Source organism: Microcaecilia unicolor, chromosome 1 (genome assembly GCF_901765095.1).
Source record: "Microcaecilia unicolor chromosome 1, aMicUni1.1, whole genome shotgun sequence".
Classification (NCBI taxonomy): domain Eukaryota; kingdom Metazoa; phylum Chordata; class Amphibia; order Gymnophiona; family Siphonopidae; genus Microcaecilia; species Microcaecilia unicolor.
The window spans coordinates 701,302,131-701,319,503 of record NC_044031.1 but is presented as its reverse complement, the minus strand read 5'-3'; the positions used below and the strand labels follow the sequence as shown (position 1 = coordinate 701,319,503).

The window sequence follows — 17,373 nt, the reverse complement described above, 5'->3', positions numbered from 1 at the left end:
ACAGTGTTAAGAGTTCATTTATGGAGCCATTAGTGCATACAGTGTGGTACAATATCACATCATTTCCCAAAGGGATCATTGGGAGGCTGCCTTTCTTAAAGTTTTGCAGCGAGTGGGACTGTTTTCCCATCACAAATTTTCTCTGTCTAGTAAATGCAATTTTAAACGTTAAATTCTTGACTATTGGGAAATAATTAGATTTTGGATAGTAATATATTCATAACCCAGAAATGCAGATTGTGTGCCCATCTGATACATATTGAAACAAGGAGCACAGACTGTTGACGCCATATTTGTCTGGGAGATGCAGCTGCCAGAAACTAGTAATTGCTGCTCCCTACTGAAAGCCAGCTCGAAAGCCCCATTTCTGTTTCCATTACAGTGTTTAAAACCTCATTTGGCAATGATTTTATTCATAAAAATGTAATTATTGTATTCATTACTAACTCATTATTATTTATGCTATATATTATTTTTATGCAGGACCAATAAAGCTGGACCAATAAAGTTCCTAGAATTAAGATTACTGCTAAATATTAAACAACATTTTTTCTGATATGCTAGTGCTCTTCATAAACTCCCCTCATTATATATTTTACCAACCCAAAATGTTAAAAATAAGATATGCACACACAGAGGTTTCATTTCTCAACTTTCCAATGCCAACATTTATTGGCTCAATTCATTTTCCATAGATGATATACAGCTAGATACTAAGAGTGTATTCAGCAGAAAGTTTGCACTGGGCAATTTGATTGTGCCGATGAGAGATCCGGGGGGGGGGGGGGGGGGAGGGATTTTAGCCAGAAAAAGCTGTTTATTTGTAATTAAATCAAATCCCACATGAAAACTGAAATGGAAAGTTGAAGAATAACACTGCTTTTTTTTGTCATTACAGGGAATGAAATGATAAAGAGCTTCTACTGATGCTGGAGAAAGAAGTATCTGAATGACAAATGCTGTTTCTGAATATAATGTCATCTGCAAACAACATATAACATTTTGCTTTAATATTTGGAACATTTGTACTATAATTTGGAGTTATGCATGCCATTTTTAGAAAACAGACTGAGTTTTCAGTGGAACAATGAGAGAAATTTATAAAGCTGCAAAGTACTCAAATACAAATCAACCTATGCATCCAGCTTTTCCTACATAAGCACACAACTATGGAATACATTACCAAAAGCCATGAAAACAACTCATGATCACCTAAACTTCCGGAAATCATTAAAAACTAACCTGTTCAAAAAGGCATACTCTACCGACCCAAATGCCTGTACCCTGCAACACAACGAAACCAAAGCTCGTAACGGACATATAATAACTCTTCCTCTCTACTATTCTCTTCCTCTCTATGATTCCTTAATGTGTCTGTACGCACAAACCTTATTCTACCACAACATTACTGTATTTGTTCATACCGGAATTGGCGAACGCCTTTACGATACTATTTAAGCCACATTGAGCCTGCAAATAGGTGGGAAAATGTGGGATACAAATGTAACAAATAAATAAATCAATCAATAAATAAAGGTATGCTTAGTTAATATAAGTTTTCACAGGCTTCTTTTACATCAATTTTATAAAGTCAAGTACATGCCGACTTCACTTTACAAACTACAGGTGTAGGTGCGATGGAACGAGTGAGCATGTAGGCATTAGCATGCATTCTTGAGGGCTGGCGGAAATGACATGTACGTTCTTTAAGTATGTATGTAAATAAAGGAATTTTAAAATCTATGTTTATGTTTTATTTCACTTGATATACCACCTTTACAAAATATGGTCAAAGCGGTTCACAATAAAAATTAAACAGATAAAATTAGGGGAGGGGGAAAAGGAAATACATTATGCCAATAGGAAAGAAGTCAATCACACACAGAAGTCTGCCAGGAAGGTACATAAGACCAGCCATACTGGTCCATCTGAGTGGCATAGCCAGACCTGACATTTTGGCTGGGCCCAGAGCTAATATGGGTGGGCACTATATATATATATATATATATATATATATATATATATATATATAGAGAGAGAGAGAGAGAGAGAGAGAGAGAGAGAGAGAGAGAGAGAGAGAGAGAGAGAGAGAGAGAGAGAGAGAGAGAGAGAGAGAGAGAGAGAGAGAGAGAGAGACATGAGTAGTGTTTCTTGGGATACTACAAAATAATGTCTTAGAATGCACTTGATGATGGATTTCTAAGTATTCTGCCCAACAGCTGCTCTGCACCAACATGAACCACTTACTTAATGTGAACCCCTCCCCCCCAATAGTTTATCAAAGGACAGAACAAATCACAGACGAAGAACAAACCAAAAAATCTTTACTGAAAATGATCCAATATGACTATGTTTCACCTGAAGGCTGTGTCAGGGACATTTGTAAAAACAAACAGTTTAAAATAAAAACCAAGAACAAAGCCATCTCTTACTTTTCAAATGTAGAAAGTACAGGTGTGGTTACATGCACTCAAGAAGTGTAACTATTTAAAAAGAACAGCGCAGTGTGCTTTAATACAAAAACAGTAAGTGCATAAATGTACAATTCCAAAGCTGTATAATAGTATGTAGCAAATTAAGTTGAGAAACTATGCTCACTAAAGAATGAGGAGCCGTCTTTTGGTGTTGAATTTATCAATAATTCTGTCATAGTCCAATGAATCACACAGTTCTCTTTCAAATGATAACAGTGACAGATTATGGCACGTCCCGCTCTTGCGGAAATGAAATTACATCAGAGGAAGGCGGGGCGTGCTGAGAGGGAAGGGAAGCGATGAGGAGGCAAGCCTGCCTGCCTGCCAGCTGTTTTTACTGCCGGTTCGCAGCGACTTCGGGTAAATTAAAGATTTCAAGGAAAGTCGGGGAGCCGAGGGAGGGCGGGGGGGGGGGGGGGGGGGGGGGAGCACGGGCGCACGAACGGAAGTGAGCGGGCGGGTGAGCTGGACCTCACAAAAAAGGTGCTGGTACACTGTACCGGTACGTACCGACACAAAAAAGCACTGATTTTATGCATAACTAGTAAATCTCAAACAGCAGAATACATAAATACAATTTCTAGCACAAATTAAAATCTACTGAAGATTCAAGTTTATTATATATTTCATATACTGCTGTAGGACACATCATCTGGGCAGTTTACAATACAACAATCATACAGAATGAGAATGAAAGGAGCTACAAAGTATCAATAGGAAAGAGATAGAAAAGAATGAGAAAAAGAGGAAGAGTAAGAATACGGAGCAGACTTTACACATAATAGACAGCTGGCACCACCTCCTCTCTGCCCCGTAGCAAGCTGCTTTTCCTAGTGTGCAAAGGTAATCGTGTAGTCTGTGGGCTGCCAAAAAGTTCTGGATTACTGGTACTGTTGTACTTCCTTGAATCAACACGGATAGCAACAGGAAGGTTCCTGAGACTTTGGAAATTGAGTGGTACAGGGGTTGGGATGGAGGGGATGGGAAGGGGAGGGGAGGGGTGGGGTGGGGGGGGGGGAAAGGGCGGTTTACAAGCTGAATGGTTCATGCATAGTATCTTATTGTTTGTAAGTTGGCAATATTGAGTATGTTGTGTTGCTTAACTTTGAGTTATCAATAAATTAATTTAAACTATTAAAAAAAAATAGACAGCTGGCAACAGATGATGCCCCGGGGAAGCCAGAGAAGAGGTGCCTGGATATCTGAATGATTGGATAGCTTCTTCAGGTTTAAGTGGGAAATGCATCAGGGAAGAGAAATATTTTCAGTGCTGATGTAAATAGGGAGAGGGAGAACTCTGATCTAGGAGAAAGAGATAAAGAATTCCATAAGGTAGGCGCTATAACATTAGAAATCTGAGAGCAGATAAAGTGGTCCCTTCTTTTCACTAATAAAGTGAAAAGAAGGGACCACTAAAAGTTGTTGCTGTGATGACCGGTGATGGGCGGGAGGGCCGATCCGCCCCGACTACACGTTGCTGGGGTGTGTCGGCTCCGCGCTGGTTCACTGCTCTCTCTGTCCCGGAACAGGAAGTAACCTGTTCTGGGGCAGAGAGGACAGTGCACCAGGACGGAGCCGACACCCCCCAGCGGCGTGCACCTGGGGCGGACCGCCCCCCCCTTCCTACGCCACTGCCTTTCAGTCTTGTCCACTGCTGCAGGGTTGTCCAGAAGCAAAGGGATCTTGGATTCCCTACAGGAAGAATTGTTTCAGCGGTGGGTAACAGAACCGATGCAGGATGGAGATATTCTGGTCCTGGTGCTTACAAATGGAGAGAATATTTCTGATGTCATGCTGGGAGATCATTTAGCATCTAGTGATCACCGAATGGTGTGGTTCAATATTAACCAAAGTAAGAACACACTCAGATCCTCTTCACTAATAATACGAGACTGCTCAATTACTAAAGAAGTGAAGGAAAACACAACACAAAAATAAAATAAAAAACTCAAAAAGGAGGAAAAAAGAACTCATACTTCTGTGGCAAAAAGCATTACAACACACCGCTGTTTCTGCAGCTCTTTTTTGCCTACAGTGAAAAAGTAATCATGGCTCAAAAACCTCCTTGAAAAAATTGTATTTGTATTTTATATTTTTTTTAGCAAAATAATTCTTCACTTAATCAGGCACTGCTCAGCAAAAACACATCATTGAATTAAACTTATCTGAGTAGTGCAACATCCGTGAAATGCGTGAATTCACCCCAGCTGTATGGCTCAAAACAGTGCGGTCCTGACAGACCCGTTTCGCATTAGCTTCATCAGGAAACCCACTGGTGGTGGCATTAATACTGCAAGATAGAGAAAACAAGCATTAAAAAACACGAACACAAAACATAACCAACTCAAAAACAGAGCGTTGTGGACTAACCCTAGTCTGCTGGAAGGTGGTGCTACCCTGCCAGTCACTAGCAAACAGCCGGAACATTGCGGCGGCGACCATGTTTAAAAAGACCAGCCAACCTGAACTGTCCAATCAGCTCACAAAAATGTCATTGTCCATAAGCCCCCCACGTAGTCACTCCTTAAGTGTCAACATTTTTTTTATACACAAATATATGTGATTAATTGAGCAGTGCTTGATTAAGTGAAGAATTATTTTGCTAAAACAAATATATATAATACAAATACAATTTTTCAAGGAGGTTTTTGAGCCATGATTACTTTTTCACTGCAGGCAAAAAAGAGCTGCAGAAAGAGCGGTGTGTTGTAATGCTTTTTGCCACAGAAGTATGAGTTCTTTTTTCCTCCTTTTTGAGTTTTTTTTGTGAGTGTTGTGTTTTCCTTCACTTCTTTTGTAATTGAGTGGTTCAATATTAAGACAGAGGAGAGAGCTTATTTGAGATTGAAGGTCCTGGATTTCAAAAGAACTAACTTTGCCGAGATAGGGGAATTTCTCAAGGAAGAGTTAGCAGGATGGGAATAGCTGAATGAAGTAGAACAGCAGTGGACAAGACTAAAAGGCAGTGGCGTAGGTAGGGGGGGGGGGGCGGTCCGCCCCGGGTGCACGCTGCTGGGGGGAGTCGGCTCCGTGCTGGTGCACTGCCCTCTCTGCCCCGGAACAGGTTACATCCTGTTCCGGGACAGAGAGAGCAGTGAACCAGCGCGGAGCCGACACACCCCAGCAACGTGCAGTCGGGGCGGATCGGCCCTCCTGCCCGTCCCTCGCCGCAGGTATGCGCTCCGGGGGGGGGGGGAAGGTATGCGCTCCGGGGGGGGTGCGCTCCAGCGGGAGGAGGGTGCGCCATGCTGCACCCGGGGGGGGGGGGGGGGGGGTTGCGCAGCAGCGACCCGCCCCGGGTTTCAGCTCCCTTCGCTACGGCTCTGCTGAAATGAGCTATTTTAACGGCAGCTAATATTTATGTTAATAAATTACATAAAGGAAAGAGGAAAAGAAGGCCGTTCTGGTTCTCGAATGTAGCAGCTGAAAAGATAAGGGAAAGGAGGTTAGCCATCATATGATATAAGAAAGAAGAAGACAGGCAAAAATACCTGGATAAGCTAAGAGAAGCTGGAAAAGCTGTCAGGAAAGTGAAGAGGCAAATGGAAGAAAAGGTAGCTAATATGGTAAAATTGGAGGATAAGATGTTTTTCAGATATGTAAGCAATAGGAGGAAGTGCCAAAATAGCATTGTGAGGCTCAAAGCAAAAGGGGAGGAATACGTGGAAGCTGATAAGGATAAAGCTGAACTGCTTAACAATTATTTGTTTTCTGTGTTCACGGATGAAAGGCCGGGGGTAGTACTACAGAAAACAAATGCAAAAGGGGATGGATGCATGATAGATCAAGACCTGTTCTTGGAAGACAGTGTTCGTGAGGAGCTAGCTAAATTAAAGGTAGACAAGGTGATGGGACCTGATGGGATGCATCCAAGGGTGCTCAAGGAACTCGGAGAAGTTCTGGCGGCTCTGCTGACTGACCTCTTCAATGCTTCCTTAGAGTCTGGAGTGGTCCTGGAGGACTAGAAAAGGGCGGATGTGGTCTCTTTGCACAAGAGTGGAAGTAAGGAGGAGGTTGGGAATTATAGACCTGTCAGTCTGACCTCGGTGGTGAGTAAACTAATGGAAATGCTTCTAAAGTGGAGAATTGTGAGGTTTCTCGAATTGAATGGAATGCAGGATCCGAGGCAGCATGGCTTTACTAGGTCGTGTCAGACGAATCTGAGTGATTTTTTTAACTGGGTGACCAAACAGTTGGACTTGGGAGGGGCTTTGGATGTGGTATATTTGGATTTCAACAAGGCCTTTGACACAGTTCCACATAGGCGACTCGTAAATAAACTGAGTTCCCTCGGTATGGGACCTAGAATAACTGACTGGGTTAAAAATTGGTTGGATGGAAGGAGACAGAGGGTAGTGATAAACAAAGCATGCTCTGAAGATAAGGATTTTATCAGTGGAGTACCACAGGGATTGGTCCTAGGGCCAGCTCTTTTTAATATCTTTGTGAGCGATATTGTGGAAGGGCTATCTGGTAAGGTTTAGCTCTTTATGGATGATATAAAACTCTGCAAAAGGGTGAACACCCCTGAGGGTGTGGGTGACATGAGGAAGGACAAAGCAAAGCTTGAGGAATGGTCCAATATTTGGCAACTGAGATTTAATGCTAAGAAATGCAGGGTCATGAATTTGGGTCACAAGAATCTGAAAGAACGGTACAATATAGGGGGTGAAGTGCTTCTGTGTACAAAGGAAGAGCAGGACTTGGGAGTGATTGTGTCTGATGACCTTAAAGTGGCCAAACAAGTAGAAAAAGTGACAGTCAAAGCCAGAAGGATGCTTGGGTGTATAAGGAGAGGGATGGTGAAGAAAGAGGTGATGGTGCCCTTGTATAAGTCTCTGGTGAGGCTTCATTTAGAGTACTGTGTGCAATTCTGGAGACTGCACCTACAGAAAGATATAAACAGGATGGAGTCAGTCCAGACGGTGGCTACAAAATTAGTAAGCGGTCTTGGACATAAAACATTTAAGGACAGGCTTATGAACCTCAACATGTAAACACTGGAAGAGAGGAGGGAAAGAGGATATATGATAGAAACATTTAAATATCTCAGGGGCATTAATGTACAGGAAGAAAGCCTTTTTCAAATGAATGAAAACTCTGGAATGAGGGGGCATACGATGAAGTTAAGAGGAAATAAGCTTAGAAGGAATCTAAGAAAGTATTCATTTACGGAAAGGGAGGTAGAAGCATGGAATGGCCTCCCAGTGGAGATTGTGGAGACAAGGACTGTGTCAGAGTTTAAGAAAGCATGGGACAAGCATGTGGGATCCCTTAAGAAAGGAGGAGTTAAGGGTTAAGAAGGATAGGCAGACTGATTTTATCTGCCGTCATATTTCTATGTTTCTATAAGCATCAATCCCTTTTATTAAGACCCAAGAAAATGCACTATCCTGGTCATTAGCATGCTAAATCCAGATTTAACATGAAATGTTTTTAGGACTTTTTCATTTTTTATATTTGCAAGACTATGGAGAAAGGTTGCAGCCACTATATTGGATGCGGCCATGGCCTTGACCATGTGCAGGAGTGGATCAGCATTGCTTCTGCCTCAATGGACCCTTATAGACCACCAAGGAGGTAGGCCGGTATGTGTGTGTGCTTGGATCATGGGGGAGGGAACTTGAATCACCGAGGGGAGAGCTAGAAAAGTTTCATTTTGTGTCACCTCCTCTGATGATACAAAGGGGTGTGTGTGGGGGGGGGGGGGGGGGGAATCCCAATCAAAATGGACATACCCCTAATCAACACAGGAAATGACATGAAATGAACAATTTCTGGCAGTCCATCCCTATTAGCCATGTACAACACTCTGCCATCTTTGCAGATGCCTCTGCACAGTAAATGTGTGGAGAAGAGTTTGTCCTAGTAACTATCTGCCAAATATCTGAAAGGTAAACTTTCCCAGAGGAACTGGGCAAAAGTGATAAATCCAGAACGGAAGGTGGTTCAATTGGATCTGGTACAGAAATAGTAACACATGAATGTCCCAATAATCCCTGAGACCCTAAAGAGGCCTAGGAAATGAGACATCCTGCTGTAGCGGAGAATTTAAAGAGTACCAACTACCACTTAAGCCAAAAATACTAGGACTAGGGGGCATTCGATAAGCTACAAATTAGTAAAACAAATCGGAGAAAATGTTTCTTCACTCAACATGTAATTAAATTCTGCAATTCGTTGCCAGAGAATATGGTAAAGGCAGTTAGCTTAGTGGGGTTTAAAAAGGTTTGGATGGCTTCCTAAAGGAAAAGTCCATAGACCATTATTAAAATGGACTTGGGGAAACTTCACTGCTTATTTCTGGGATAAGCAGCATAAAATGTTTTGTACTTTGTGAGATCTTGCCAGGTATTTGTGACCTGGATTGGCCACTGTTGGAAACAGGATGCTGGGCTTGATGGACCTTTGGTCTGTCCCAGTACAAATGTACTTATGTACAAAGAATCAGACCTGCCTTTAAAACAAACTTCTATAAGTAAAAAAAAATCACTAAGGGGTCCTTTTACTGCATTAAGCAGCTAACATGGGTTTTATCTTGCAGTAGACATTAGTGTGGGCCTGTGCTAATGTCTTCTGCATTACTAAAGGAGCCAGCACAGTAAAATTCCCCCATTAGCTGCCTAATGCAGGAGTGTGTAAGAGCTGGGCATGACATGGGTGGGTGGAGGAGAGTTCAGCTGTGACAGCTACAGGATGGGTTGGTACTATAAGCCAGCCATCTTGATAGCTGATCGCAGCTGCAGTTACCACTGTTTCAAGAGGAAGCAGTAATGCAGCTGTACTATTGGTAGTCCGGTAGCACAGCTGCTGTCATTCCAGTTGCAATGGCACTCCCCCCAACACCCCCGATCCACCCCTTGGAAAGGTGATCTTTCCTGATATCCTCTGCATGCATCCATTCCTCCCACATGCATCTGATCCATTCACAAATCCCTCCACACATCTGAATCTCCCTGCCAAAGTCCCCCTTGAAGGTCTGAACCCTCCATGCACAAACTCCTGGACAGCAAAAGCCTATCCTAACAGTAAAACCCTTTCCTGCTGAGCCCTCCCCTCCCCTCCTCTCCCCACCCCATACCCACCACAGGACCTACATAGGGGTCAACATTGGTAGTGCAGTGGTCACCAGTGGCAGTGATTCTCCTCCTCTGCTGCCTGGGTTGGCCCTGGGATCTAAAATGGCGCCAATAGCCCCTAGGGATAGTCTTGTGGTACTACAGCTAGAGGTCATCCTTCCATCATTTTGGCTCAAACTTTGTATTGGAATCCACAGGTTAGTAGTTATATCGGTGGTGGTCTACCATTCTCCTTCTCTTTGTCTAAGGCTACCATTAGGGGTGCTCTATGTGAGCTTTGAGTGCTGCTATTTTGGCACTGCTATTTGGTCACCAGCGTTTGGGCGCCTGTGACTTTTCTGCACCACTTTGTGGGTGCTGGAATTTTGGGCACCCAAACAGCGGTGTCTAATACTCCTCTCTCTACGTCTCTCCCTCATTGACCTCTGGTACTGGTTGGTGGAGAGTAGGGCTGTCCGCTGCTCCAGCTGGAGTCCTTGGAGCAGAAGTATGATGTGAGCTGTCCCAGATGGTGCCTACATGGAACAGGCTTCCTGAAGAAACATCTTCCCTCACAGCGGGTCTCCTCATTACTTGTCATGGTAGGGACAGCTCGAATCTGCAAAAACAACATTCTCGCCATTATGCTGGGACAGATATCAGAGCACCTGGAATAGTCATTAGATGGACTAGCCATAGCCAGGACAGCAATGATCATGACAATCATGCTATTAATTTGTGGACTGAAACTTTCTGGAAGACTGTAACACCACATAATTATGAATGTCATGTTGTTAGCCGCTTAGGTTTAAGTGGGGTATAAGTTTAAAAAATCAATAAATCACTCTGTGATATCCAACAATGTTCAAACATAGCTCTTTTGTTTCTGAAGACAGTTTTGTATTTACACAGTAGAACAAAGGATATTTGCAGTATTCTAAAAGATCCTAATGCCTGTGTTACCTTTGTTTGATCAGTTCAAGGTACTTTCTTATTTTCAGAATATTCTATGTGATTTATATAATTAAACCTATATCCATTTAACCCTCTTTTTACTAAGCTGCGCTAGCAGCTGCTGTGCGGCATTGTAAAAAGGGGAGGGGGTGTATGTTTATTTTATGGTTTTAAACATTCCTGATATGTCATTGAACAACGTTTTGACAAAAACCTCACTGTACCTCCTCCAAACCAAATGGACAAAGCAAACAGGGGAGCAATCCAGAGGTGGCCGGTTCAAATCCCACTGCTGCTCCTTGTGATCCTGGGCAAGTCACCTAACCTTCCATTGCCTCAGGTACAAACTTAGCTTGTGAGCCCTCCTGGGACAGAGAAATATCCAGACTACCTGAATGTAACTCACCTTGAGCTACTACTGAAAAAGGTGTGAGCAAAGTCTCAATAAAATAAATAAAAATAAAATAAGGTGCCTCTATGGCAGGGTGAGTCAATCTCAAGAATAAATTTATCATAGATGCTATCAGGCCACAAGATGTCAGTGTTGTTTCACACAGATCTCAATTCCAATCGTAAACAACAGGAAAGGCTTTTCTAAAATTACCCACATTTTAAAATCTTTACATATAGTGCAAATCTGCTATGAACTTTATGGTGATTATTTTAGAAAGAGCAAAAAAAAAAGAGAGGTCTGAAAAAAACGGCGTGAAGTCCAAAGTAGTTACTTCAATTTATTAATAATAGCAGATGAAGATAAAGACTGTAAGTAGAAGTGACAGTCTTTACCTTCATCTGCTATTATTAATAAATTGAAGTAACTATTTTACTCTTGGACTCTATGGGGCCCTTTTACAAAGGTGCGCTGAAAAATGGCCTACGGTAGTGCAGATGCGTGTTTTGTGCATGCGCAGAATCATTTTTCAGCGCTCCTGTAAAAAATGCCTTTTTAAATTTTTGCTGAAAATGGAAGTGCGTCAAAATGAAAATTGCTGCGCGTCCATTTTGGGTCTGAGACCTTACCGCCAGCCATTGACCCAGTGGTAAGGTCTCATGTGGTAACTGGGCAGTAATGGTCTACGAGCATAAAATGCCAATTACTGCCCAATTACCACCCGCATGCCAGAAAATAAAATTATTTTCTGGCACGCATGGTGGATGCGCATTAAAAATGAAACCACCGCAAGGGCCGCCCGGTAGCTGGGCAGTAACTCAAAATTGATGTGCATTGGGTGCACTAAGGCACCTATGCGGCTTAGTAAAAGGGCCCCTATGCTTTTTTTTTTGAGACCTCACTTTTTCTTTGCTGTTTGTACAATTGTGAGGAGTAATCTAAGGAAATATTTCTTTTACTGAAAAAGTGATGGATGCATGAAATTGCCTCCAAGTGGAGGTGGTGGAGATGAAGACTATGTCTGAGAAACACAGAGAATTCTAAGGAACAGCGAGGGATTGTAGAGCTTAGTAGTTGGTATGAATGGGCATACTGGATAGGCCAAATGGTCTTTATCTGTTATCATTTTTTCAATGTTTCTTTCTCTCTCTCTCCCCACCCATACATTTACACATATGATATTTCATAGGAAGGTAAAAGGCCTTAATGATGATTTAAATTGTCATGTATTAGATACTCTTCTTCCTTGAACTGTGCATTGTATAAATTACCACATATAAATTATCATAAAAATATTCTAATACCTTTTGGAGATCATATTATTTAGAGAGTGCATTCAGTGATAGAGTTCATAATTTGGCACTCATAGGGTTAAATTTAGAAATGCTTTTGGGGGGGGGGGGGGGGATGATAGAGGAAGCTTCTCCAGAGGTCAAAAATTATGATGATGGTGGGGGGAAGGAGCAGGTGGAGAAGGCCCTTAGACATCAGAAAGCCTTACCAAAAGAATCTGCTTTTCTCTTCCCTTCCCCAACTTCCATACTCTGTTATCTGCCCAGCAACATCCACCTTATCTCTCTTTCCCCCTATCAGTTTTTATCCTCCTTTATATCACCCCCATACAGGTTGTATTCAGTCACAGTGCTCCTCCTCTCTCCTTTAGCAAAAAGTTTGCATTATTGCATGGTCTGGTTGTTATCCTTCACATTTGCCTAATCGTGTCAGAATATCTGCACCTGTACTAAAGACAGGGAAAGGATACCTACCCCTTCCAATGTGGGCCAAATGAACAGGGCAAGAAAAAGCACGATTCCCATTGCAATTCACTGATCTCTCTGCCCTCTCCTCCAAATATCCCTCTCCTCTCCCCCCACCCTGACACTTTACATCCCCTTCTCTTCCCCTACTTCATTACTTCTTCTTTCTCCCCGTCCCCCTTGACCCCCTCTATCTGCCTCTTGTGCCCCTTATGTCCCTCACCTGCCACTGGCTTCAAGGTTGGTAGAGGGAGGATGAACATCTTATACATGCAGGTTGACTGAAGTGGAAAGAAGCTATTAGCAATATGGCAACAGATGCCTTTCAGTCTCCTTTTGACATCTCTGGTCACAAGCAGCTAGAGAAAAGCAGGGGGTAGTGCTGAAAGTGATAATAGAAATCTTTTAGGAATGATACCCTTAGGCATGTGACTGCTCAGCTTAGCCTTTCACACATGTCATTATTTTTAAGGTGATGAAGAGTTTTTACAGTTGAGGCATGCCATTGAACATTGGATAAATTTAACTGGAGAGCTCAGTGCCGTAAAACAGAATTTGATAGAAAAACAGCAATAACAAAATAAAAAACACAGCTGTTTTAAGACTAGTTTTCTGATGACTTCTGATGACAGTTGACATTAAATTTAGAAAGCAGTGGTTATATGGACTAACCATGCTTAAGAGAAACAAAAAAAAAAAAAGGAAGAGGTTTCAGTGCTTTAGAACAAATGATATTTTTTGATGTGTTATAGTGGTCCCAGAATTACAAAATTTACTTGGGGGGTCCTTTTACTAAGGTGCACCGAAAAGTGGCCTGCACTGGTGTAGACGCATGTATTGGATGCACGCAGGTCCATTTTTCAGCGCACCTGCAAAAAAGGCTTTTTTGTGGCTGAAAATAGACGTGTGGCAAAATGAAAAATGGCGCGTGTCCATTTTGGGCCTGAGACCTTACCGCCACCCATTCACTTAGCGGTAAGGTCCATGTGTTAACTGGGCGGTAACTGTCAGCACTTGTACAATGCCGATTACTGCCCAATTAGCGTCACATGCTGGAAAATAAAATATATTTTCCAGCTCATATCCTATATAATAATTCTCACCACCAACGTTCTAATGTGGGACTGCCTGTGTCCGTGGCTCCTGGAGTTGCTGAGCTAGGCTCTGTAGCCAGGATGACGTCACTGACAGCTGATTCCCAGGCAGAGGGAGGAGTAGGGAAACGAGCGTGTTTCCCTACTCCTCCTCCTGCCTGGGAATCAGCTGTCAGTGCACCGCTCCCTGCCACTTCGGAGCTCCTCCTCTCGCCTTCACGTCACTGCCCCTGGAGTAAGACCCCGGAGGAGTGCAGCGACATGACAGGCGAGAGGAGGAGCGGCTGCAGAGACTGCGTTTTAAGACTTGGGCATTTGCGAATGATTTGGGCTGGGTTTAAAAACATTTATTGCTTTTTTTCTTTTTGTAGCGGCCCAACAGGAGAAGCAGTAGCGGCCGGACAGCGTTACCAGTGGCAGCTGCGGGTGGTGAGGGGGTTTGATGCGCCGGGGGGGGGGGAGGGAGGGTCGCTGGACGTGGGTAGCTGGAGGGGGGAGGGGAGGGTCGCTGGACATGGGTGGCTGCAGGGGGGGCAGGGGGAGAGGAGGGTCGCTGGACATGGTGGCTGGAGAGGGGGGCAGGGGAGAGGGAGGTGGGGAGGAGAGGGGGTCCTGAGACCAGAAAGGTGGGGGTGGGGACCCTGCGAGAAGGGGGGTGGGGGCTCACACTCACTCACTCACTGTATCTCACATACATTCTCTGACACACTCCCTGTCTATCACACTCTATCTCTCTGTCACACACACACAGTCTCACACACACAGACACTCTGTCTCTCACACACTCTCTCTCTCACACAAACACACACACACACACGCTGTCTCTCTCTCATTCTCTCTCTGACACACACACTCCATCTCTCACACACACTCTCTCTCAAACATACACACTCCAAGGAAAACCTTGCTAGCGCCCATTTTACTTGTGTCAGAAACGGCCTTTTTTACTAGTAAAAAAATAAATTTACCGCCTGGGCCATGCGGTAGCAGGGTGGTAGTTCCAAATTGGTGCACATTGGGCATGCGTAGGTGCCTACACGCGGCTTAGTACAAGGGCCTCTAGATCTTTTAAGGGTCAGAAATAAAAAGCAGAAGCCCCCACTGTGCAAGGATGGTAGGGACTGTGTTCCACCATGATGCTGGAGCCTGCTTGTGCAAGAGATTCTGATAGGCAGCATAAGCATCGCTTGTGAACTAATCCATAAACTGACTGGACTGGGCTTAAATTGGCACGGAGTGAATTACAATTCAGTGGGAAATTATGATTTTTTCAAATAATAAAGCAGAGTTGAAAATGAATTGGAAACAAACTAGGCTGAAAGAATGGAATTTAAAGTGTATTAGAAAAGAATTCTGTTGCTTTGGGAATAAAGGCTTCAGTTCTGCAAAATTACTCAGTTGTGTAAATGGCTGACTATCTGGAGATACTTGGTTTGAGGCATTTAGTGTCAGGCTGCACAAAAGATGTCTAAGTGAGTTTGGGAACATATTAGTTTCTGTCCCACTGAGATTAACTTCTGATCACAGTTTTTGCCCACGCATCTGAATTTAAGTGACTCAAAGCAGAATTAAATTTTATATAATTGTTAATATAATTGAAATGTAACCACTGTGAAGTGAATTGGAGAGGGTCTGAACTTGTTCTTCACTGGAATTCAATAAACCTGAAATGAAAAGAGTGTTGAATTTGAAATGTATTGTCAACAACACTTTTATAAGCTTTATAAATATGCCCTAGAGGAAAAGAGGGATGGGGGGGGGGGGGCGGTATTAATATGCAAACTAATCTTTATCAGAGATGGGGAAGGGCTAGAATTAGAGGCTGAGGTTGCAGGATGGGAGACTTAGGAGCAAACTCAGGAAATACTTTTTCACAGAAAGAGCGGTAGATGCCTGGAACGCCCTCCTGTGGGAGGTTGTGACAACAAAAACGGTAACAGAATTCAAGAATGTATGCAATAAACACTTAGGAACATTATATAGAAGGATGTAATCCAATTAAAGCCAAAGTTAAATAACTGGAGTGAGCTTTGACAGCAGCTTCAGAGGTTGGGAATTAAGAGCAATGCCGGGCAGACTTCCACGGTCTGAGTCCTGTAAACTGCAAAAACAGATCAGATCAAGGCTGGAGTGGGCTTCGATGGCAACTCCAGTAATTTAGACATAAGACCGGTGCCGGGCAGACTTCTACAGGAGACAGAAATTAATTAAGAAGTGGAACCTATGCAGAATGCCAGATTCAACTCTGATCACCTTGTTAGGCAGACTGGATAGACCATGCAGGTCTTTATTTGCCGACATTTACTATGCTGCCATGTTTAGTATTTATTAAGAATATGAGACTGGCAGTATTGGAAACAGAACAGGTCAAGTACAACAGTGGCCAGAAAGCTTCTCTCATACTATCCCGTTTAATCCTGCTCTGAAAGGCTCATAAATACAGACTGAATCATGATATGACGCGGGTATGTTCAGAAGATTTTTTTTTTTAGTTTAGTACAGTTATTCCTTTTTTTTCATTTGTTTATAATGAGAAAACAAACAAAATATAATTTTATAAAGGAAAGCAAAACAAAATAGAAAAAAATGTTGAGGGTCTCTCAGCCCTCTAACCCATGTTACAAGAAGAAATAAAAAAAACCTCCTTTCTTGATTTCTTACCGCCTCACCGGCATCAAAGTATAGGCCTTTAGTCAGCATCCACTAGTAATATCTGACTTCGAATCCATTTTCGGCCAAAATAAAAAGAAGAGGCCTTTTTTACAGGTGCGCTAAAAAATGGATCGGCGTGTGCCCAAAACCTGTGCCTATATTACCACAAGCCATTTTTCAGCACACCTTTGCAAAAGAACCCCTTAGACATCTTTTCTGCCAGCTACATGGATGGCCACGGTTAGAAACAGGATACTGGGCTAGATGAACCATCGGTCTGACCCAGTATGGCTATTTTTATGTTCTAATGCTCTCCTCACTATTGTGCCTATCAGGCCTTGTACAGGTATTCCATTTTTTCTTCACAGCTTACTCATCTTCTATGCTCCCTTTGAAGTCCTGATGCTCAAAGGAAACCAGGCTTGCAACGTTTCATTTAGACTGTTTTAGTTAGTCTAAATGAAATGTTTTTCAGCGTGCAATGCACAGAGGCTTTCAGCCAATTCTTCACCGTGCATAGTAGAGAGGTGTGGTAGCCATGTTAGTCCACTCTTAAGGTTATCAATAGAAATCAAACAAAACATGGAAAAGAAAATAAGATGATACCTTTTTTATTGGACATAACTTAATACATTCCTTGATTAGCTTTCGAAGGTTGCCCTTCTTCGTCACCGTGCATGGAAGCAGTGACTGAAAGTCTTATGCTAATGAGCTCGCTTGTATTAAAATGAGCTCATTAGCAATTCCATGCAATGCTCAAAACAGTGTTGCATGGAAACTCCCTACCCTATCAATTAAAACCTATTGCCCTTGCCCTCCTGCCTCCAAATATTGAAGGTGTATGGAGGGGAGGGGTGGAGGTCAGTAGACTCCCACGGAAGTTTTTGGGTTGTGGGTAGGGGGGCTTTAGAGGGGGTCCACTGGACCACCAGGGATTTTTTGGTTCCAGAGTTAGGGGGGGGGGGGTCGAGTGGGGGTCCGATCATCGTTGGA

The 17,373-nt window shown here is 43.0% G+C and overlaps 1 protein-coding gene across 1 annotated transcript in view; it reads left to right on the top strand.

Moving 5' to 3' along the window:
* The window catches only part of LOC115460640, a 59,565-nt gene extending 58,377 nt beyond the window's left edge, over positions 1–1,188 (top strand). Inside the window, exon 8 of the mRNA XM_030190406.1 lies at positions 899–1,188. Within this exon, the coding sequence (XP_030046266.1) occupies positions 899–905 (7 nt within the window). The 3' untranslated portion in view covers positions 906–1,188. The remainder of the gene's footprint in view (positions 1–898) is intronic.
* The last annotated feature ends 16,185 nt before the right edge of the window (positions 1,189–17,373 follow it).